This window comes from Equus caballus, chromosome 27 (genome assembly GCF_041296265.1).
Source record: "Equus caballus isolate H_3958 breed thoroughbred chromosome 27, TB-T2T, whole genome shotgun sequence".
Classification (NCBI taxonomy): Eukaryota; Metazoa; Chordata; class Mammalia; order Perissodactyla; family Equidae; genus Equus; species Equus caballus.
In genome coordinates this window covers 32783153-32807046 of record NC_091710.1, presented here as the reverse complement: position 1 = coordinate 32807046, position 23894 = coordinate 32783153, and the positions used below count along the sequence as shown (strand labels likewise).

General features: G+C 36.3%; 1 protein-coding gene across 1 annotated transcript in view; it reads left to right on the top strand.

Moving 5' to 3' along the window:
• TNKS (tankyrase) overlaps window positions 1–23894 on the top strand; it is a 202047-nt gene that overhangs the window by 8066 nt on the left and 170087 nt on the right. The window contains exon 2 of the mRNA XM_001495978.7: window positions 23259–23483. Coding sequence (XP_001496028.3) covers window positions 23259–23483 — 225 coding nt within the window. The remainder of the gene's footprint in view (window positions 1–23258; window positions 23484–23894) is intronic.

Genomic DNA, 23894 nt, shown 5'->3' with positions numbered 1-23894 from the left:
TGTGGACATGGCACCGCTCATCAGGCCATGTTGAGGTGGCATCCCACATGCCACAACTAGAAGGACCTGCAACTAAGATATACAATATGTACCAGGGGGTATTTGGGAAGATAAAGCAGGAAAAAAACAAAAAAGATTGGCAACAGTTGTTAGCTCAGGTGCCAATCTTTAAAAAAATAAACAAAAACAAACATTTCTTATTTCACAGTTTCTGTGGTTCGGGATTCCAGGTGTGGGTTAGGAATGTGGGCTGTGTTCTCTGCCTCAAGGTCTTTCATTTGGTTGCAGTCAAGATGTGGGCTGGGGCTGTGGTCTTATCTGAAGACAGTTGAAGGAGGAGTTGCTTCCAAACTTGATCATATAATTGTTAGCAGGGTTTCGTTCCTCACAGGGTGTTGGACTGAGATCTCCCTCAGTTCTATAGGGCAGCTCACAGCGTGACAATTGACTACTATCAGAGCGAACAAATGAGAGAGCAAGAGAGGGTAAGCAGGTGGAATCCAGAGTCTTGAAAATCGAGTTTCGGAAGTGTTAACTTGTTAACTTTTGTTGGGTTCTGTTTGTTAGAAGGAAGACAGTAGGTCCAGCCCTTACTCAAGGGGAGAGGATTACACAAGGGCATATGTCCTGGGATATTGGGATCATTGGGAGCCGTCCTAGAAGCTGCCTTCCACGTTTAGTTTGTTTCTCGTTTTCCAGCTTCTTAAGGTGAAAACTGAGGTAATTAGTTTTAGACTTTTCTAATCTGAGTTTAAAAGTATAAATTTCCTTCTAATCACCGCTTTAGCTGCATCCTGCAAATTTTAAGGTGTGTATTTTCATTATCATTCAATTTGAAATATTTTCCAATTTCCTTTGTGGTTTCTTTCTTGATCTGTGGATTGTTTAGCAGTGTGGTTTTTAATTTCTAAATTCGTGGAGTATGCTGGATATCTTATTGTTGATTACTAATTTAATTCTATTGTGATCAGAGCACATACTCTGTATAATTTCACTCCTGTTAAATTTACTGAGACTTGTGTTTTGGCCCAGATTTACTCTATTTTGGTGAAATCTCTTGAAAAGAACATGTATTCTGTAATTGTTGATTGTAATGTTCTATAATATCAGTTAAATCAAGGTAGTTGATGGTGTTGTTTAGATCTCTTATGTCTTTTTTATATCTTATATCTCTTATATTTTATATTTTCATGTATATATGTTTATTTCTTATATTGATTTACTTTCAACCTATCTGTGTCTTTATATTTAAAGTATGTCTATTATAGAGAGTATATATTTGGGTGTTAGTTTTTTACTCATTCTGACATCTGTTTGTTTCATTTAATCTAACCCATTAATTAACAATAATACTTCCAATTCCAATTCCAATTTAGGGTTTTTTCTAAACTTTTTAAATATTATGTCTGTACATTATTTCTTCCGTACCTAGACTTCTGGTTCTCAAGGACCAAGGGGATTATAGAATCAGAATATCTCGTAATTACTCATTTGCTTTATCCTATAGTATGCACAAATAGTCTTGGAATAATAATACAGACACCAACATAATTACTGAAAACAGTTAAAAAATATTTTGCATATACTGTCCTTATTTTTGCTCCATTACTCTTGCTCCATTGTCAGAGGATGTAGCCGTTACATACTTTCTCTCATAAATTTCGTTTTGCTTTAGTTCTGCAAGTATACGTGTGGTAGGTGGTCCCCAAGGTGGGTACCATAAATTCTCTTCCTTCATGTGCCTTATACTACACCTCTTATCAAAAGGTGGAGCCTCTTTCCCGCCCCTTGTATCTGAATTGATCTTGTGATTTGCTAGGATGAATGGAATGTGGCAGAAGTTATGCTGTGTAATGTCTGAGCCTTCAGAGATCTGCAATTTTCATTTTCATTTTCATGCATTGGGACTCTCCGTCTTGGAATCCAGCCACCATGCTTTGAGAAAGACTGTGGAGCGAGAAGTAAGGCTGGTCAGCAGCCCCCACTGAAGCTCTCAGCCAGTACCTGCTGCCAGCTGAGTGAGTGAAACCACCTTGGATGTTCCATCCAGATAACTGAACTTAGTTAACGCACAGCGTCACCAGAAATATAAGTGGTTGTTATTTTAAGCCACTGAATTTTGGAATAGTTTGTTATATAGCAGTAGATACCTGGAATCATTATTTATAGCTACAGCTCTATATCTATTTTTTTGTAAATGTTCACCACTATTCCTCATTTTGATTTCTCTACTTATTTTGGTGGTCCCTCATTAGTTCTCTAGGGTTTACTCAGGCTGATGTCCTGGAAACAGTATTCCCTGAAAACTTTTTAATGTCAGTAACAGTTGTTGCCTTTTTCTTGGAAGTCACTTGGCTGGATGTAAAATCTTTGGTTCTTGTTTTCTTTCCCGTATTTAAAAAGTTATTCCATTTTGTTTTGGTCAAAACTATTAATGTTGAAAGTCTGATGGAAATTTGATTTTCTTTCCCTTGGTCTTTTTTCCTGGATGTCGGAAGGATGTTTTTCCTTTTTCATTAATGTCCATGTATTCTACTAGAGTATATCTTGTTGTTAGCCCCTCCAAGTTGATTTTCTCAGGTATGTGATAAGCTTTTCCTTTACATAGTTTCAGCTCTTTTATTTTAGAAAAGTTTTCCTGAATTATACTTTTTAGTATTTATTCTTTTTCCTTGCTTTTATGTATTTTGGAACTTTGGCTGTCTTCTAAATTTGTCACTTGCTCTTTTTTGTGTGTATGGTAAAATATACATGACATAAACCTTACCATTTTAACTTTTTTTTTTTTTTTTGCTGAGGAAGATTCACCCTGAGTTAACATCTGTGCCAATCTTCCTCTACTTTTTTGTATGTCGGTCTCTGCCACAGCATGGCCACTGATGAGTGGTATAGGTCTACACCCGGGAACTGAACCTGGGCTGCTGAAGTGGACTGGGCTGCCAAACTTAACCACTGGGTCGTAGGGCCAACCCCCATTTTAACCATTATTAAGTATACAGTTGAAAGGCATTAAGTACATTCACAGTGTTGTACAGCTATTAGCACTGTCCATTTGCAAAACTTTTTCATCACCCTAAATAGACACTCTGTACCCATTTAAACAATTACTACCCATTTCCACCTCACCCTAGCCCCTAATAATTGTGACTTACTCTTGAATCCTTTTTAAAAAATATATTTTCATTTCTTTTTGTTTTTTAAAAAACTTCCTTCTTTTACCTTCTGTTTCTCTTAAGGCAGGAGTTGGGAAACTCTCTGTGAGTGTCCAGTTGGTAAATATTTTAGGCTTTGTGCTCTCTATGGTCTCTTTTTCAACTCAGCTCTGCTTTTGTGCGGTAAAGTATCCAATACATAAATTAATAGGTGTGGTTGTGTTCCAGTAAAACTTTATTTATAAGAGCAGGTGGTGGCCAGATTTGGCATGTGGGTTGTGGTTTGCTGATCCCTGACATGAGGCATTATCTGTGGGCTTTTTTTCACTTTTGTTTTACTTATTATTTAATCTTTATTTCTGATATGAATTTTTTAAAATTTTGAATTGTTTCCTGCATTCTATCATCTTATATCTAATTCAGATTCATGCTGTTCTTTCATATCTTGCATCGTTTTCATAGTTTTTAAGCTAGTATTGAAATAGTACATCATAATTTTGTCTGTTTTCTGGGCATTTTCTTCTGTATTCTTTGTCCATAGGGATATTATTCTGCTCAAATTCTTCTTACAGCTTTGCTTGGGATTTGACCTTAAATTTTTTTCTTTTGCTTATTTTTACAGAAATTAACTGATAAGTAGTTTCAAGGCTAGCAATAGAGGCCTGAGATTTCCAGGATGACTCCCTTTGGTCTTTCTTTCCATTTGGTGGACGTGTAGCTCTGCCCTAGAATAGATGGAGTCTCGGTAAGGTTTGCAGGATCACCTCCTGCAGGAGTAGCTTTTCAGTGATGAAACATCACCATTTTATATCTCAGTTTATATAGCTACGTGCCACTTTCTGGGGAGCCTTAACCGGAGACATGCTGCTAGGGGCATTTTATAGTTAACAGGTCTTCCTCATAGTCTGTTTACATGAAGTGTTTTTGACAAGAAACCAGCCATGGAAACCATAGTCTAGTCACCTGCCTTTTCTCTCCCCTGGGGCGTCCTCTTCCTTGCCAAGGAACTGAAAAGATCACAAGCTAGGTGTTCCTTCCTTCCAGAACTGAAGTGATTCTTTGGCAGTTAAAAGGCCAAAGAAACGTACCTGGGGAATAGAAGGCATATCATCAAGGGCCAAGTTGTGAGCATAAACGTGTTAAAAAATAAGATCTTAAGCTTAGAGCCCAGGAGGAAAAAAGTAATCAAGGAATGTAAATGATGCTAAGAAAATGTTTTATTGCAGTGGTAGTTTTGGAAAGGAATAAACGTCATCATGAGTCTTGTGATGAAATGTGGGTGAAAACATTAGAGTAGTTTATTCTTAAGTTTATTTAATAGCCTCCTTTTGCTTCATGGACAAAGAAATCTTTTGGGTGGTTGACTGAAATATGCGGTAGATACAGGTGAAGAGACAAGTGTCTCTTAATTCATATTTTTCCCTTATGTCAGGGTCCTGGAAGCTACTTTGGCTTATGTTTATTCTCCTGACAAAAATGCCCAGAAAGGTGGGACGTGGCCTTGACGCTGGGGGAGTGCATGCCTTGTATCATCAGTGGGGACTCCTAATAAGACTTGAGGAGGGTGAGTTTTTTGGGGATTTCTACTAAAGCCTGGGTGCTCAGGCTAACATTTGAGGGCCCCTTTCTAAACATCATTTGAGTGCAAGTACTTGAGGAAAGTTCGGAGTGTTTGGTTTTGGTTTGCCCACTGGGTTTTCCTTTTCAGGCTTCATCAGGTGTCCAAGACTGCTTCTCCCTGCCCTGAGCTGCTGGGTGCTTTGTCAAGTGGAAACTTGTTTTGCCTGTCGGTTCAGGTGCTTCTGTATAGAATTAAAGCAGTGTGAGCTTAAACCCTTTTTTCTTTTCTGAGGCTGTGTTTTTGGAGTGTGTCAGCTCCCTATTCTGTTTAGACTAGTGAATTTTTTTTTTTTTAGTTGTAGAAAAAGGGGAAATAAAGTGATGTGAAGTTTCCTTTCCCTTTTGCCTTTTCGCTGTAACACAAATTCAACTCATGGTTGGTGGCAGCTGTTTGTTGGTTTGGTTTTTTGGACTTGCAACTTTTTTCTTCTGTAGTAGAGTTAAAAAAAAAAAAAAGTGAAGAGGCATTTGGTGGTTAGCAGATGATTTTTATTAACTACAAACTGAAAAAAACTTGTTTTAATTTACTGATTGACCAAAAGTCCTTAAAGCTAAAGTCCCTGTATCATCAGGTATAGTTTAAAAATAGCCTAAAGCTCCTGATGCTCAGTTAATGCCTAGATAGAATGCTTTTGAAAAGCTGGGATGTGTTCGTGTATAACTAGACACTGAACAGATCCGATGCCTTCATTCTGTTAGATTCACCAGCCATGGAAACCATTTTGACAGTCTCATCCATCTTATTAATCCGATGTGCAGTGCTCCATTTCCAAAAGCTCAGGCTGTTCTCATGGTGACTGCGGAAGTTTGTGTTTTTGGAAAGAAATGACATGGAATTACAGTTTAATGAATATGTCTTAGCTACTTTTTTCTAATGTCTTGAGGAGAGATGCCAAGCTATGCTTTTCATCTTTGCAGGAAAATGTTCTTATTTGGGAAAAAACCCTTTTGGACTAATTTAAAAACTTATAGCAAGCTATCAAAAACTTGGTTGCCTCTCTCCCCCCAAAAAATCCACAAATATTTAGCAGCAGGAAAGTGTCACTGATACCCTATTGGAATTTGATGAAAGCAGACAATTCGAGGTATGTAGTTAGAGCAGTTCAATATGTAATTCAGTGAATTGTTCGTAGTATGTGCTCTATAAATGTTTGAGCAAGTGAACTTTGTAAGTTAACACTTCTAATTTCTGATCTTCTGACTTTCTTAAATGTGTAAATAATAATCCATGTATATTAGTCCAGTCCTTTGTCATCAAAGTGCTTTCACTGCTCTGTTGGCATATATATGAAGGAACTTAGTTTTGATATTGTTACTAGACAGTATAAAAACTAATAAAAAATAGCAACAACTGCCTTTGAGTGGTTTTTGTGCTTTCCCAATGTAATTTTATTTAATCCTTACAGCAACCATATGAGGAAAGTTTCAGGTCTGTTTTACAAATGAAGAAACTGAGACTCAGAGTGTAATGTGTTGTCCAAAGTCACATAGCTGTCAAGTGATAGAGCCAGATTTAAACCCATATCAGGCTGTCCGAAAATCATTTGGCCCATGCTATTCAAGTAGAAAGTTGATAGCGAAGAGAAATAAATTCTTCTGAGTCGTTTTATATATATATATTTTTTGAGGAAGATTGGCTCTGAACTAACATCTGCTACCAATCCTCCCCTTTTTGCTTGAGGAAGATTGTCCCTGAGCTAACATCCTTGCCCATCTTCCTCCATTTTGTATGTGGGACTCCTCCACAGCATGGCTTGATAAGCGGTGTAGGTCTGTGCCTGGATCTGAACCTTCGAACCCTGAGCTGCCAAAGTGGAGTGTGCACACTTAACCACTACACCACTGGGCCGGCCCCAGTCATTTTATAATTTGACAATTGTGATTGCTTTCTCAAATTTGTTTTCTGAAAATAAAAGTTATGGTACAGGGGGCTGATCCTGTGGCCAAGTGGTTAAGTTTGTGTGCTCTCCTTCGGCGGCCCAGGGTTTCACCAGTTCAGATCCTGGGCGTGGCCACAGCACTGCTCATCAAGCCATACTGAGGCGGCATCCCACATGCCACAACTAGAAGGATCCACAACTGAAAATACTCAACTATGTACTGGGGGGCTTTGGGGAGAAACAGGAAAAATAAAATATTTAAAAAAAAGTAATTGTAGAAATTTTGGAAAGTGCAATAAAAAGTGGTCCATCATCTCACTGCCCCAGGGCAGTCACTGTGGTCGTTTTGGCATATTCCCCCCAGCTCTTTTCCTAGGTATTTAAAATAAAGCAAAACTGCATATAAATGCTTTCTTAAAACATTGTGACCAGGATGTGATTGAGACCATGCTTTTAGTAAGTGGGGTATTGGAACATTCACAGTTATTAAGATTTTGGACTTTCTGATCTTTTGATCAGTCACTTCATAAACATAAAAAAGTGTGATTGGAAGTAATCTTTGAAGAACCTCATAATTAAATGGAAGAAGGCCATTTTAGGAGCTCCTTTCTTTAAAAGACTACTTGAAATTGTTAGAAAATCTTGAAGATAAGCTGCTATATGTTTTGATTCATGGAAGCAGTTAAGAAAAAAGCTCATTTTGACAGTCAAGAAAACCTAAAACAATTTTAAAATACTTAATGCCCCTTAACTAACACTTAAAAATAGTTAAGATGGTAAATTTTGTGTTTAAGTTATTTTACCACAATTAAAAATTTTTGAAAGGGGGTATCCATTATAGTGGGCATTTTGATCTGTCTGTTGTCCTAGGGAGAACTCATTTCTTAATATTACCAACATGAAATATGGGAAATAGCATATTCAGTAGAGTGAATCTTAGTGATATGTTGAGGATACCCTTTTGTCCCTTCCGTACATTCACATTTCTGAGAGTAAATGTGGTCCTTCTTTGACAATATGAAACTAAGTATTAATGAAGTGTTTGTGGAAATTCAAAAGACCTACATGCAACTTGCTTAGTTACCAGTCACTGGGACAATTCTGTAGTGTGTTTCCCCCTTTGGACAGTTTCTCAGGAATCTGGCCTGAGCCGTAAGGTTTTGCAGTGGTTCAGTAACAACGCACTAAATCTAGGTGCTATAAGGAGCAAGATGATGAAACTGGCATTATTTCGTGCCCTTGAGGAAGTTTATAGTCAAAATGCAGTGGGTATCAAAATGTTTGATCTCAGGACTCTTACACTCTTAAAAATAATTGAAAGAGCTTTTGTTTATGTGGATTATGTCTATGGAGATTTATTATATTAGGAATTAAAACTGAGAAATTAAAAAAATAATAAACTCTATTATGTGTTAGAGTAAATCACACTTTTAATGAAAAGTAACTATTTTCCAAAACAAAGATTAATGAGAAGAGAGATATTAATTTACACTTTGCAAGTCACTTTAATGTCTAACTTAATAGAAGATAGATCTGCTTCTTCATGCCATTTGTTTTTCTTTATGATTTGGATTGAAGTATGTGAAGAAAATCCTACTTTAAACAGGTATGTAGTTAGAAAAAGAAGGAATATTTTAATAGCATTTTCAAATAATCTTAGACTTTTTTCTTTAATACTACGCCCAAACTTGATAAATAGTAGTTTCCTAAAGGTTAGTTGCAATGTGAAATCTGAAGCCATGTCAATAAATTTTTCATGCTCTGCTATGTTAAAATCCATTGGTATATCTTGCATGAATGGATCTTACCCTCTACATGTTTTGGTCATTTGAAAAATAGTTCACTGAGCTGTGCATATCTTCCAAATGTTGACACATTTCACTTTATAAATAAATATTAAGCACATTTGTTAATGTCACCACCAACCTCATCAGAAAAATATTTTAAGTATTGGGAAACTGTTAAGCCCACGGTGGCAGATGTAAGTTTTACAAAACTTGCATTTTTGCCTGAAAGCTCAAATTTTATCATTGGGAACAAATACTGTCTGTTTTCTTGAAGTGACAAACTCATTTTGATCATTCTCGAGAAAATGTCTGTCAAATACACAGGTCAAACTGAGCTCACATGGTTGCATAAGTGCTATCCTGCAAGACGACTGTACTTTGCTGTGTAGTGGAGGTGCTTAATGAGTATTTCTCATTTTGTCACAAGTATATCAAAAAGATACGTACTCAAGGATTGGAATTTAAAAAAATTAATAATATTTACATTTTCATGAAGGACATTCTTGAGTGAAACTGGCAGCCTTTTTTTCTTAAACTGTGAGGGCCTGGTGGTGAAGAATAAAATGACTAATAGTGCAGCTTGGTGCCACCATCTTGGTTTATGCCAAGATTCACCATTGCTTTTGTATCATACATCAAAAGCACCAAGAGGACATTTTCCAAATGACCAACACATGATGTCATAAAATCATGCACTATTACTGTCTTGACAGTGAAAAAACCAAAATCATCATAGTATTATCTCGTGAATAGTTTTTACTTCTCAGACCCCCAGAAAGGGTCTCAGGGACCATCAGGGGTCATGGACTGCACTTTAAAAGCTACCGAGCTAATACAAGTGGTTCTTAATTTTGTTAACACTCTTTTGAGAATCTGATGAAAAGTATGGAGATTCTCCCCAGAAAGATATACTTAAAGAACAAATTTTATGTAATTTTCAGATGATCACCATCTTCCAGAAGCATTAGAGCTATGGTTCTCAAACTTTCAAACTTTACACCAGAGTCACCTGGAGGCCTTGTTAAAACAGATTGCTAGGCCACACTCCCCAGATTTCTCATTCACTTGGTCTGGAATAGAGTCTGAGAATTTGCAATTTTTTTTTTTTAAGATTGGCACCTGAGCTAACAACTGTTGCCAATCTTTTTTTTTTTTTCAGCTTTTTCTCCCCAAATCCCCCCAGTACACAGTTGTATATTTTTTAGTTGTGGGTCTTTCTAGTTGTGCTATGTGGGGCACCGCCTCAACGTGGTCTGACAAATGGTGCCATGTCCGTGCCCAGGATCCGAACCAGGGAAACCCTGGGCCTCCGAAGTGGAGTGCGTGAACTTAACCACTCGGCCACTGGACGGGTCCCATGAGAATCTGCATTTTAACAAGTCTCAGGTAGTGCTGATACCGATGCTCATCTTGAGAGCATGGTTCTTGACCCTAGACCAGTTAAATCGTAGGAATAGGGGTAGGACTTTGTGTTTTTTTGAACTGTTCTGGAGATTCTCACATGCAGGCGGGGTTGAGAATCGTTGCTCAGGTTAAGACTCCCAAGTCTAGTGAGATTAAGAACATCTAGCATTGGTACAGCCTTTTAGTATTTAGGAAGTATTTTGACAGTTGTTACTCATTTACTCCTTATCAGCCTGTAAGGTAGTTATTATTTCTGAGGAAAACTGGCTTGATATTTGTGAAATTATAGAGTTATAGGAGCTCTGGGCTTTGAGTCTGAAATGAACAAAAAGGGCAGTTGCTAAAAGTTCTTAAGACAGTGGTCTACATATATTTTTAGAGAGTTTTTACGTATATATATATATGCAAAACATATATATGTATGTTACTAAATTTGCTTTACTAAAACATTCTACTAATTTGTATTGCTACCATGCCCTTGACAACACTAGTCATTTTCATACTTTCTTTTTTGAAATATAAGATATGCACAGAAGCGTGCACAAATCATAAGTGTATAATGAGGTGAATTTTCACGAAGTGAATGTACCTGGTTAACTAGCACCCAGATCCAGAATCAGGTCATTATCAGTGATCCAGAAGCCCCTGTCTTGTGTCCTTTGAGTCACCACCCCTCTACCACCCATAGATTAATTTTTCTGTTTTTGAACTTAATATAAATGGTGTTATGTAGTATATGCTATTTTCTGTGAGATTCATCCATCTTGTATAGTTGTAGATTGTTCATTTTCATTGTTATATAGAATTCCATTGTGTGCATATACCACTTCTTATCCATTCTACTGTTGATGAACCTTTGGGTAGTTTCCATATGTTGGCTGTTATGAATAGTGCCCCTGTGAGCATTTTTGTACATGTGTCCAAATATAATTTAAAACATATTTCTTAGCTTTTTGATTTTAAAAAAACCAGTATTCACGTTTTAATGTGCTTTTCTTTGATTATATCTGGAATAACTGATTTTATTTATTTATTTATTTATTTTGGTGAGGAAGATTGTCCCTGAGCTAACATCTTGCCAATCCTCCTCGATTTTGTATGTGGAATGCCACCACAGCGTGGCTTGATGAGTGGTAGTAGATCCGTGCCTGGGGATCTGAACCAGTGAACCCTGGGTTGCCAAAGCAGAGCACACAAACTTAACCACTATGTCACTGGGCTGGCCCCTTCTCTTTGTGATTTTTATGGCAGAAAGTTAGTTGATGCTATGTTGTTGTCTCTTTCCGCATCTTTATTACATCTCTCTGTTTGAACCATTCTGACTTAACTGCTTATTCTTTAGGTCTTATTAGGGAGGCTTTCCTATCTCAGGCTTGCTGTGTACTCTTTGTAATCCATACATTGTAATTGTTTGTTAGAATGTTTATTGTTCGGTGTTCCTTGAGACAGCAGTAGGTTTTTACTGAGTTAATTCGTGATACGTAGATACACACAAACTACTGCATTCCTTTTTCATCCGGCTGAAGTCTTCTCCCCAGAGTACTTTCAGCTGGGATGTTTTTGTGTTCAGCTTTGAGATTTTACATATCTGAGATTACTTTAATTTTGGTCTTACGTGTAAATACAAAGTTAGCTAGATATGGAAATAAGCATCCAAATGGTTTTCCTTAAAGTTGAGGTTGACTTTAGTCTGAAATCAGCTGATTCCTGTTATTTTTAGATGATCTGTGTTTTCTTCTGAAGGATTTAGAATTTTCATAGCCTTTGATACTGCTAGACTTCACTCTAATGTGTCTGTCCATTCTGTTTGGCACTTCGTGAACTCTTATTACCTGAAATTTTACACTTTCCTTTAGTTAGGAAAAGTCCTGTCATTATTTCTATGTCTGTTTCCTCTCTTCCTGTCTTCTGTTTCTACTATCTCTTCTCATTCTCTCCTTCTGTGTACCCATTTCAGATGCTTTTTGGAAGAGTTCTTCAACCTGATTTTCTCAGGAATTTATTATTTCTTTCTGTTTCTATGCAATTAATTCATTGTTTCAAAATCACTCCTTTTATATTTTTCATGACAATGTTTCCAGTTTTACTTGGTAGATTTTTGTTCTCATGTCATGTTTTCCATATTCTACACTTTTTCTGTAGCACCATTTAATTTGCCAATTTTAAATGTCTGTTTTTGGTCTATTAATTCTGCTTTCATTTTGTTCTTTCATGATGCTTGCACTCCTCAGGCATCTCATTATTTTCCGCTGTGAGCTTTTATTCCCTTGGAACTAACAGCTGTTTGGGCCAATACTGTGTTTGTGTGGGAGGATGGGTTTTGATGGGGGTTGGATTTAGGGGAGGTAAAAGCCTGTGTTCTAGGTTTTGGTCCTCTGAGTGGTTTGAGGCAAATAGGGACGTGTCTGAGGGTAGAGAGGCTCCAGTTGGTGATTTTGGGTCAGCTACACCCTGGTTGCTCAGGGTTTCTCTGGCCCGTGTCTTTTCTAAGTGCTGTCCCCTTCGTCGTAGTTACCTAACTGGGAGTTCCCTGGTACTTTGCTTCCAACCCCAGGCAAGTTCCTATGTTTTATCGTGCTGTTGCCCCTCTTTGTGGTGGAGCTGTGCTGGAGATGCTGCGTTCATATTCTGCAGTAGCGTGGGGGACAGTGTGACAATGTTGAGGAGTGAAAAGGACACAATTAGGACACTTTCTTCTGGGCTCTCCGCTGTCCAGGATACCTGATCTTCTGCTCCCCAGCTAATGTTTCTTCTTAGAGCGGCACTCAGCCATTTGTTTTTCTTCCCCAAGGAGGAATGATTACTTGCAGTGTTTTGTTCAGTTCTTTTTAGCTGGAATCTGGGATTCGTCTCTTACCCTTTTGCTTCTGGTGATTTCCTGATGCGTTTGGGGAAGGCACACCTTCTTGACTGTACTTTAAATTAAATACTTTATTTATTTTTAATAAATAAATAAAATACTTCTTTTATCTAAGTATAAATGTTTTCTTTCCTAAATCAGGTTCTATAAAATGGAAAAGTTAATTGATCAGACTCTGCCTTTGACAAATGGAAACCATTTGCAACTTCATTGACTCTGTAGGATCCATTTTGTAGTTTGTTTTCTAAACTGTTATTTTAGAAACAACAGGGACTGTACTCCCTGTTGCTTAACCGTGACTTCTGATCTAATGAAGTCTAAAATAGTTCTTTATTTAAAAGCTAATATAGTTAGAATTGAAATTAGAAGAGGATGCAATAATGACCTTGAATATTAAGTAGAAAATGTTTCTTTGTCGTAGAGCATTTATCCTAAAGTAAGCAGGAATCTATTACTGGTCATCTATCGTTCTGTGTATATTGGACTGCATAAATTTAACCCAGTATATAGAAAACCCTTGACATTTTTAAAGAATGTGTCACAAGACTTTCCTCAACCTCCAGATTAGGGAACACTGCTGTCGCTTGTAATTTTCTCCATAAGATGCAGTAAAACTGAAAACTTTAAAAGACTATAGAAGGTAGCTGTATTCAAGAAAGTTAGTAGAATTAGAAAATCATGTTGAGATGGACCTGCTCTGCCAGGTACCCCTCTCTAATTTTGAGGTTGTCTCCTGCATATCAGCCAAGATAACAAGTGTGATTCAGATTTTTCATTCAGCAAAATTACAATTACTGTGATTAATGGGCCTTTAGAGATGCTCACAGATATCTGGAATCCCCAGTGTTAAAATGGTGAGTGATGAGTCTGTTTGCCGGGGAAGAAAAGTTACTGAAAAACCTTATAGCTAAAAAAAGAACCCCAAACCTTACAGCTGTTGCATGAATGTATCATAGCTGAGTTTTGTTTCATTGAAAGTAATTTTACTGTCACTGTTAAGAGTTTTTGTTTTGTTTTTTATTTGGATGGAAGTGGATTGATGAGAGAGTAAGTAGGTCATTCTAATATTTTGGGTTCTAGTTTTTCCTAATGTTTTTAGAGAGAAGAATGAACAAGTTACATCTGTGACCAAGCGCCTTTTTATCTTTCCCAGTTTACCTTCTGCAATTTCCTTTATGTTTGGAAAATAGATATATATGTAAGAGTTCATGAGTTATTTTCCTAGACAATCCCAAACTTACTTTACTGTTACTTTGAGTATCTTTTGGATGTAATCTTTTTACTTAAGGAAAAAAAATTAGAAGTGAATTAATATGGGAGATGTAACATAAATTTTCTCATTGGTTATATAAGTGTAGGTCAATGGAGTTAGCGGTTCAAATAATGTACAGTGCTTGTGGCTTTGCTGACAGTCCAGTTAGGGCGAAAAATGTCTTTAAGCTGTGACTTTGCTACTATAAATAAAAATATTACTTTAAAATACTCCAAACACCTTAGGTTTTTCTCCTTTCATTAAATTTTAGAAGTCATAGTTGTTAGTTACAGGATTTTATATTGGCTGAGGTTGTTCCTTTGAAGCTATAATTTTAGGCAGTTTAAAATGCTGAACATAAGTGAAACAGTCTTCTGTCTCTAAACTCAGACCTGGTGAATAGATACAAATGACCTTACATTTGATATTGAAACTCTAATGTTAGAATAGGGAAAATTGTTAAGTATATTGGAGTTAGGTTATGTGTTATGAACTTAGGTTTTCCTCACAGTGCCAGCACAATGCTTTCCACATAGTATATCTTAAAATTTCTTTGAATATGTGAAATAATGTAATTATTTCTCACACGCTACTTAGGGGAAAGAATGTGCTGAAATTTACAAAATAGGTTATATTTAGTTTAGTAGCTGGAAAAGACGAGTTCATCAGGGTCAACTTTTTGTGTTACTTGCTTGGTCTGACCCTTCCCAAATGGCACCTCTATAAATCGAGTTGCTTAAGCTGGAAACCTGGGGGCCAGTCATTCTGGCTTTAAAACCTATCCCAGTTTTCTCTTTTTTTGACCCATCTACACTGCTGCTATCTTATTCCAAGCCACCATCAATTCTTGCCTAGACTATGGCAAAATTTTTCTTAATTTATCTCTCTGATTTTGCTCTTGACTTTCTCCAATCTATTTTTTACATAACCTACTGATAATCCTTCTTAGACTTCAATGGAATCAAGTAATTTTCCTTATAAACAGCTTCCCACGTTTACAATAAAATCCAAACTTCTTGTGCGTGACTTACAAACCTGGGGCAGATACTGTTGGCTATCCACCCAAAATTCCCCTTAATCTTCACTAACAGATCTTGGATTTTGTTCAAGGCAGCAGTGTGCCCAGCTATCAAAACTTGATTTTCCAGACTTTTTGGGTAGCTGACACATTTTTGGCTAATGAGATATAGGTGAAGTATCTGGAGAGGCTTCCTTAATAATAAAAAGGCTAAGGGGCTGGCCCGGTGGCGCAGTGGTTAAGTTCGCACATTCCGCTTCTGCGGCCTAGGATCAGTTCGGATCCCGGGTGCGGACATGGCACCGCTTGGCACGCCATGCTGTGGTAGGCATCCCATATATAAAGTAGAGGGAGATGGGCGTGAATGTTAGCGCAGGGCCAGTCTTCCTCAGCAAAAAGAGAGGATTGGCAGCAGTTAGCTCAGGGCTAATTTTCCTCAAAAATAAAATAAAATAAAATAAGATAAAAATAAATAAAATAGTAAAATAAAATAAAATTAAAAATGTAAACTTACTATCTCGGCTTTAAAAAAATAATAATAATAAAAAGGCTAAGAGAAAGCTTTTTTCTCCCTTTGCTCTCTCTCCTTTCTTGTGTGGGAACCAGAACATCAGGCTTAGAAGTGTAGCACTGTTTTGTGACCATGAGGTGACAAGCAAGTAAAAGACAGCTTACACATTCTAAGGATTCCAACTGCAAAGGTTTTTAAAGAGCTCTTAATACCATTGTTCAACTGCTATATGAGCCTGAATTGGCTATGACTAGACAAGTTGTGTGAGACCTGTGGATCTCTGCATTTTCTTTAAGCCTTCAATAGTTAAGTAGTCTGTTAAATTGCAGCTGAATGTGTCTCTGGTATAAAGGCCTTCCATGATCTAGTCCTTGCCTATTTTTCTGACCTCATCTTACCATTCCTACTGCTGACTGTGCTCTAGCCACATTAGTTAGCAAACAAATCTTGGCTGACAAACGCCTGCTCAAATCCAGACTCCTTGCTTATGACTCAAAGGCTCCGTGTGACCTGGTTTTACTGACCTCTCCTAATGTACCAGTGTCCTCTCCATTCCAAAAGCAACAAAAACCTTACAACATCCAATAATCCTTGACAAGTATGTGTAGGATATTAATGGAGAAAAACACAAAATAGGAGAATATAAGAGACCTGAATTGAAGGAGAAATATATCATATACATGGATTAGAAGACTCAATATTGTAAATTTGTCAGCTTTCCAGAATTAATTCTAATCTCTGAGCTTTTTAAAGCAATTTCTAGCAAGTTTCTTCATGAAACTTGAAGATATTCATATTCAACATCAAAAAGCAACAGTAGCCAAGATAATTTTTTTAAGTGGAATAAAGTGGGTCGACACTGCCCTACAGGATATCTAGACTTATTTTGAAATTAAACTATTAAACAGACAAACTGACCAAAGAGAAAAGATATGGAAACAATAAAATTAGCTTGCTGGTAGATTAAAGATCTAAATATGAAAAGCAAAATTATAAAAGTAATCTAGAAGAAATTGTAGGAACAGTATAGGAATAGAAAAGATATCTTAAAGATCATGTAGGAAGCACAAACCATGTAGGGAAAGGTTGATAAATTTTACTATGTTAAAGTTTAGAACTTGTATGAAATCAAATACACTGTAAACAGAGTCTAAAGACAAGCCATAAATGGAGAGAATATGTTTATAATGCATGTGATCAACACAAGATTGGTGTTCAGAATATATGAAGAACTCCTATAAAACAATAGGAAAAAGACAAACAGAAAATTGGGCCAAGACAATGAAGTGATAGCTGACAGATGCAACTTGAATGTTTAGTAAACATATGAACAGATGTTTGTGTCAATTTGCATGGATTCAGCTGTAGGTGTTCCAAAACTCAGCTAAAAGAAGCTTAAAGCCTAAGGACATTTATTTCCTGCTTGTCAAGTCTAGGGGTAGGAAGTTCAAGAGGTGGTTTAGTACTCTATGAGCACAGGAGGGGGTCTATGCCAGTATTTTCATAATTCTCTTGACCTTCCTATCATGGTATCAGCAGCTCCAAATGTTACAACCTTATATGAGAATTTTCTAAAAGGAAAGAAGAGAAAGGGGCCTTCTTCCTCCACACACCTTCTCTTAGTGGGGAGAAAAATCTTTCCAGAATCTTCTAGGTTTTCTTTCTGTCTCGTTGCCAGTCACTGACAGAGAGAAATGAAATCACCTTTCTGGCTTACAGTAATCAGGATTCACTCCCTGGACTGAGGAAAGGATTACCTTCTCTAAACGTATTACTTTCTGTCCAATTCCTGAGCAAAATTGAGTTTCTCCTTTTTGCTGAGGAAGATTTTCCCTGAGCTGACATCTGTTGCCAGTCTTACTCTTTTGTATGTGAGCCACTGCCACAGCATGGCCACTGACAGATGAGTGGTGTAGGTCCGTGCCCGGGAACAACCTGGGCTGCTAAAGCCAAGAGCACTGAACTTAACCACTAGGCCACTGGGCTGGTGCAAAAGTTTGTGTTTGCCAGCAAGAAGAGGGAATAATTGCCACAGTTATCAGCCTCTCACTAATATAGGTTGAACCATATGATATTGACCGTATAATATGAATGTATGTAATATGTTGCAATAACACGGAATGTGAATAAATATGTTAATATGAAATATATGGAAATATATAAATATAAATAAATAATATATGTAAGCTCATGTATTTAAAAACATGTATATGAAAAGTATAAAAATATGTATGGGTATGACAAACATTGAGTTTATATAGTAGTATCTCTGGGGAAGAAAGTAGATGAATAGGACTGAAAGAGATTTCAACTGTATTTATATATTTAATATTCAAAAGAAAATGCAAATATCTGAACCAAAAATGTAAATTAACACATTTTTATTTTTTGCCTCTCTGCTTGTAAAGCTTATGTTATGTTAATGTACACAGGATGGGGAAATGAGTGTTCTCAGGCATTTTGGTTGAAAATGAAAATTGATAGAATGAATCAGAGGACTTTTTGGCAACATACGAAATTTTAAATGTGTATCCTTTGACCTAGTACTTTTCTTTGGAGGAATTTATCTTAAATAAAGGTCTAGACAGATTTACAAAGATATATGTATAAGGAAATTTATTTTAACTTTTTTTTCAGAATGGCAAAAATCTCCTTTTTATAATGGAAACCACCCAACTAAATACATTGTGATATATCCATGTAATGGAATGCTAAGTATCCATAAGAAAATGATGTATAAATTTTAAATTTTTACCAGGAAAAATATCTGTGATATTAAGACAGAAAAACAAGTCATCTTTTAAAACACACAGACACATACATTTGCAAAGAAAGAAATCTGGAAGTTTATTCATCAAAATGTTCGTGGTGGTTATCTCTGGATGGTGACATTACAGATGATTTTCCTTCATGAAAACTTGGTGTTTTGTTTATGTATTTTAGAATATATCTGGTACTTTCATAGTCAGAAAAACCTTTAAATCTGTTTTTCTTTTGTAAATTAAAAATATAAAATTAAAAACTGCTTACTTACTATTTTGGTCTAATTACCATGAAATAAGTAAACGTGTATGTCCATGTAGTCAACAGATATTTTCCTGAGGCCATGCTGAGTATCAGGCGCTATTCTAGGTGCTGGAGAGACATTCAGCTCATAGGACAGTCAGGGTCCCTCTTTCCATGTAACACCTTCAGTAGGGAGAGACAGCAAGGCAAGTAAACAAATACATGAACAAGGCACTTTCAGTGATTAAGTGCAGAAGGAAAGTAAAACTGATATTGAAAAGGAATCTGGAAGAGTATGTGTGCCTGTGTGGGTGACTTTAAATTGAGCTGTCAGTCAGTCTCTCTGAGTTGCTTATCTTTGGGCTGTGCGTTGGATGACGGAAGGAGCTAGGCATGTGAAGATCTGGGTCCCACGTCTCAGGCAGAGCACACAGCAAGTGCAAAATCCCCTAGGCTGAAATGAGTTTTCTCAAATTCGGGAACAGAAAGTGGAAGACAGGATGAGGAAAACTCAGAGAGAAAGGAGAGGCAGGAGGGGCCAGCTCACATAAAGGTTTGTAGGTCATAAGGAGTTTGTAGTAATATTTTATTATATGTGTTATGGGGACATATTGCAGGGTTTTAAGCAGGGAAACTACTAAATCTGATATATGCCATCAAAAGATCACTCTGCCTACTGCGTTAAGGATGAATCGTAGGGCAGCAGATGTGACAACAGAGAGACCGGTTAGAAGGTTATATGCTGAAGTCTAGGCAAGACATTGCGGGACTTGAAACTGTAATCAGAGCTGGTAGCGCTGGGACGTAGACAGATTTAAGATGTGTATTTGGAAATACCGTTCATGAATATCAGACCTGAGGGAAAGAATTCCTCAACAATAAAACAAGGATAATGGCATCTCTCACAGGGTGTTATCACAAGCAGCCAATACATGCCAAGCATTTGGCATACTTCTTGACACACATCAGAGCTTACTAAATGTTCGCTACTTACCATTATTACTGTTATTTTTATTGTCAAGAATAGGGCATGTACCTTGAGCAAAAAGCATGTTACTTTAAACGTTAAATTATACCTCTTGTATGACTCAGATTGGACGTCTGTTAGAACATACTGTGTGTTGGTAAAAATCACAGTGTATGCACTCTCTTAATTTTTAGTGACCTTTGCTGGATCAGAGAGAGATGGTTCATTGGTTTTCCTTTTGTACTTAAGAGAGTCATAAATATATGTATAAGTACTTGATACTGAGCCATAAATATATGTATAAGTAGTAACATTATTCCTTTAAAAAATTGTGACTTAGCTATTTTTTTAAACATGTGCTAGCTTGATGGAATGGGGCACTGAAAATCTTGTCTGCAGTATGTGTCTGTAATGCTCTGACTTGGGGGCTGTTTCCCTAAGAGTCGGTTAGTAATAAGTTGCTTCAAATTCTATGTAGTTCTTTGAACTGACCCTAGTTATTATTTATATTTTTGTTTTCAGACCCAAATAAGCAAATCAATTATAGAGAGAATTATGATTGCAAGCTTTGTTTTGGAACAAAGTTCTTATATGACTGTCAGAGAGAATAAATTCTCTTTATGTGTGAATAATAACGCATAGGCATTTAACATTGCTAGTGGTGAATGATGAATTATGGTTTATACTCGGTAGAACAAGTAGAGTCTATATAGACAAGAAAAAACAGGATATTACAGAAAATTCAACAACCTGGAAAGGTATTCTTTAGATAATCAGTCTTTTAGATTAAAAATATATAAAACAAAATATAGAAGAAATATATATATTTGAAATATAGACATATGTAGAGCAGAGACTAAATCACCAGGTAGTAGGATTATGGAATTTTTCTTTTCTTCTTTTCATTTATCTGTTTTCTTAATTATCATATAAAAACACAATTTTTTATAAAGTATATTTATGCACATACACATAGATGTTTATAAAAGGAGGTATGGGTGAACAGTCAAAATCAGTAAAGACATTTTATGTGGTAGTTACAAAATCTTCTCTTCTAATATGATTTTGAATTATTAAAATATATTGTCAGAGGTTTTGTTATCCACAAAACAAATTAAACTACTATTTAAACTACTGTAATTTAGAAAAGTGTATATAAAGTTTACTTAAAACATGTCTATATGGTTTATACCTTTTTTGGTGATTTTTAAAATTGTGGTAAAATATACAAATTCTAAATGTAAAAATTTTGTTTAAAAATAGAATTTACCATTTTAGCCATTTTCAAGTGTGTAATTCAATAGCATTAAGTACATTTGCAATGCTCTATAGCATCCTTTTAATATAGGATGGTGTTGTATTATATGCAAAACCATCATTTGTTTTACAGAGCCTTTATTGTTGGACATCTAAATTACTTCTGTGATTTTCTATAAATAATACTATCATAAACATCCTTGGTGCAAAATCTTTGTTCATATATGAATACTTTTTTAATGATAAAGTTTGAAATGTGATGTTCAGTCAGACAGTATATTTGTTTAAGCCTATTGATGGTAACACTATGTTTTTTCCTAAAACGTAGTACCAGTTTACACTCTCATTCTCAGTGTGTGAGCGCAATTCCATTTCACCACGTTTTCACTGATATCCAGCATTTTTGTTTTATTTTATTTTTTATTTTGTTTTATGTTTAAGATCTAAAAGTTTTAGTAAAAAGTAAATATACTCTTTGCTATTTTGCTTCAAAGTTATAATGAATATTTTAAAAAATGCCTGTTGATAAATTAAAAAGTATGTCATTTTACCTTTGTTTATTGATGAAGAAAGAATATTACTTCTCAGACTTTGTTAATGCATTGCTTAGGGAAATGTGATTTTGCCCTCAGGCTTTGCTCAGATCACCTTGAAGAAGGAAAGTTGTGAAATCATCTTGGGTAGAGAAAGTGCCTATGGCCCAGTAAAGAATGGGTTGTGTTAGGGGAAGAAGGACATTGAAGTTAGAGAAGGGAGCAGAACCTAACGTCCATAAGGTCCTGCAGATAATTAAAAACAAACAAACAGCAAGATGGTGATAGTTATGTTAGCACTTACCCTGTACTTTTAGTGTTCCAGTTACTAATACAAAATTGACCTCTTTGTACCTCGAATTTTCTGCTTAATTTGAAGGACATTTTCTATGGAAACCTAATTCTGACTTTGTAATGTGTGTCTGTGGGAACATGTCTTTTCCTTTGGAGACTTCTTAGCGCCTACTTGCCTGGAATGAATGGATTTCTGTAGATAGTGTGGAGGACATATGGTGAAATAAATCATCCCCCCCCCCCACCATTTTCCACATAGTTCTCATTTATTTAGTTTATATATGCATAAAATAGAGGAAGATAGGACTCTCCTTACTTTTTAGCTTTATTTCACATACCGTTTTCTAACAACATTACACTGGAAGTAATGGCATGGAGGTACTGAAACCTGGTGAATAAGACCTAATACAGTTTAAAGTAGGAAGAAAGAATCATTAATAAAAATATTAGCTGATAAGGATAAAAATGCTAATATTTGCAGTTCCTTTTTGTTTTTTTTTAAACCCATTGCAATGTAGCTTGTAATTTCATCACTGTACTACAGTTACTTAAAAATTGTCAGTGGCTGTTTTTTCCCTTCTTCATTGATCTCACTAAATCTTCATCATGCCGGACTTTGTATAGCGCCCTTTGACTTCCATAATGTTGTACTTTCCTGGTATTTCTTACCTTTCTCAGTGTTTACCAAGTCCTTGTACTGCTTTCTGGCTCTTTTCTCCTCCTTTTTCTGTCTGAAAATTGTGATATTTCTCACCAGTGTTCTGGTTCTATATTTCTAAAGGCCTGTATTCCTGCTTGCTTGTCATATCGTTTCCTCAAACTCAATAAATCTCAAGCTTGAATTGTTTCACTTAACTACACATTTCATTTAGTTTGGCCACCAGTCCCAACAGTAGATATTTTGGCACTATCTTTAGTTCTTCCTTTTCAAATATCTTTTTTTTTTAAAGATTGGCACCTGAGCTAACAACTGTTGCCAATCTTCTTCTTTTTTTCCTGCTTTTTCTCCCCAAATCCCCCAAGTACACAGCTGTACATCCTAGTTGTGGGTCCTTCTAGTTGTGGCATATGGGATGCCACCTCAATGTAGCCGAATGAACGGTGCCATGTCTGTGCCCAGGATCCGAAGCAGCGAAACCCTGGGCCGCCGCAGCGGAGCATGTGAACTTAACCACTCGGCCACAGGGCCAGCCCCTCAAATTTCTTGTAACCAAACCATCACCACATATTTCTGAAATCTATACATTCCTCTCCAACTTCCCTCGTGTAATGTTGAGTGTTGTGATTTGTTTTGATTTGGTTGTCAGCAAATTATTTGATTATTTGAATAATCTTTCTCTCTTGAAATGTAGAGATGGATTTTGTGCATACAGTTTTGTCTTGTGAAGCATGAAAGGAAAGTGAATGCCTTGGACTAGAGTCTTGTCTGATTCATTTTGTATTTCTAGCACAGTTGCCCAGCACATAATAAGTGTTGAAGAAATGTTTTTTGAATGCACTGCCCAAAGACTAAAGGAAGGGGTGTCTTAGTTCTAAGTTACGTGAGATAAGAGAATCCATTTGAATGGCAGCCAATTTTTTTTTTTTTTTGCCTTTTTTGCTATAGAATACAGTACTTGAGTTGTTCATTTTTGTTGATATTGTTAAAGGAATTCTAATGATTCTTTTTACAAAATTGATTGAATGTATAAGATATTTTCGTTGTTTCCTTTTTTAGGTTTTGGAAGGAAGGATGTTGTAGAACACTTACTACAGATGGGTGCTAATGTTCATGCTCGTGACGATGGCGGTCTCATCCCACTTCATAATGCCTGTTCTTTTGGCCATGCTGAAGTTGTGAGTCTGTTACTGTGCCAAGGAGCCGATCCGAATGCCAGGGATAACTGGAACTATACCCCTCTGCATGAAGCTGCTATTAAAGGGAAAATCGATGTATGTATTGGTAAGTATTATTTGATATCTACATTGTAAGATCAACCTGACAGGGATAAAATGTTAAACAAAGGTTCACTATTCTCTCTTGTCTTATATTGCAGTGGAGATAGCGTTCTCTCAGAATAAATAAAGAAGGCTTTATTACTTCTTATTCTTAGAAGCAGTTCTTTTCCATCAAAAGGAAGGTAGAAAGATGGTAATCTAAAGTGGGTCAAGAACAAGACTCACAAAATTAACTCTCCAAATGCAAGTCAAATGCCGCCTGGTATGGAACTAAATTTTGATGGATTGCCGTTATCAAATTTAGTTAATTTACAGTCTCTTTAAAAGACCGCAAATTTTCCATCCTGGCCTAAATGAGAGCCATTATAAAGTACAGGGTCTTACTGAATTGGATGACATATTTGGATGCTTTAGG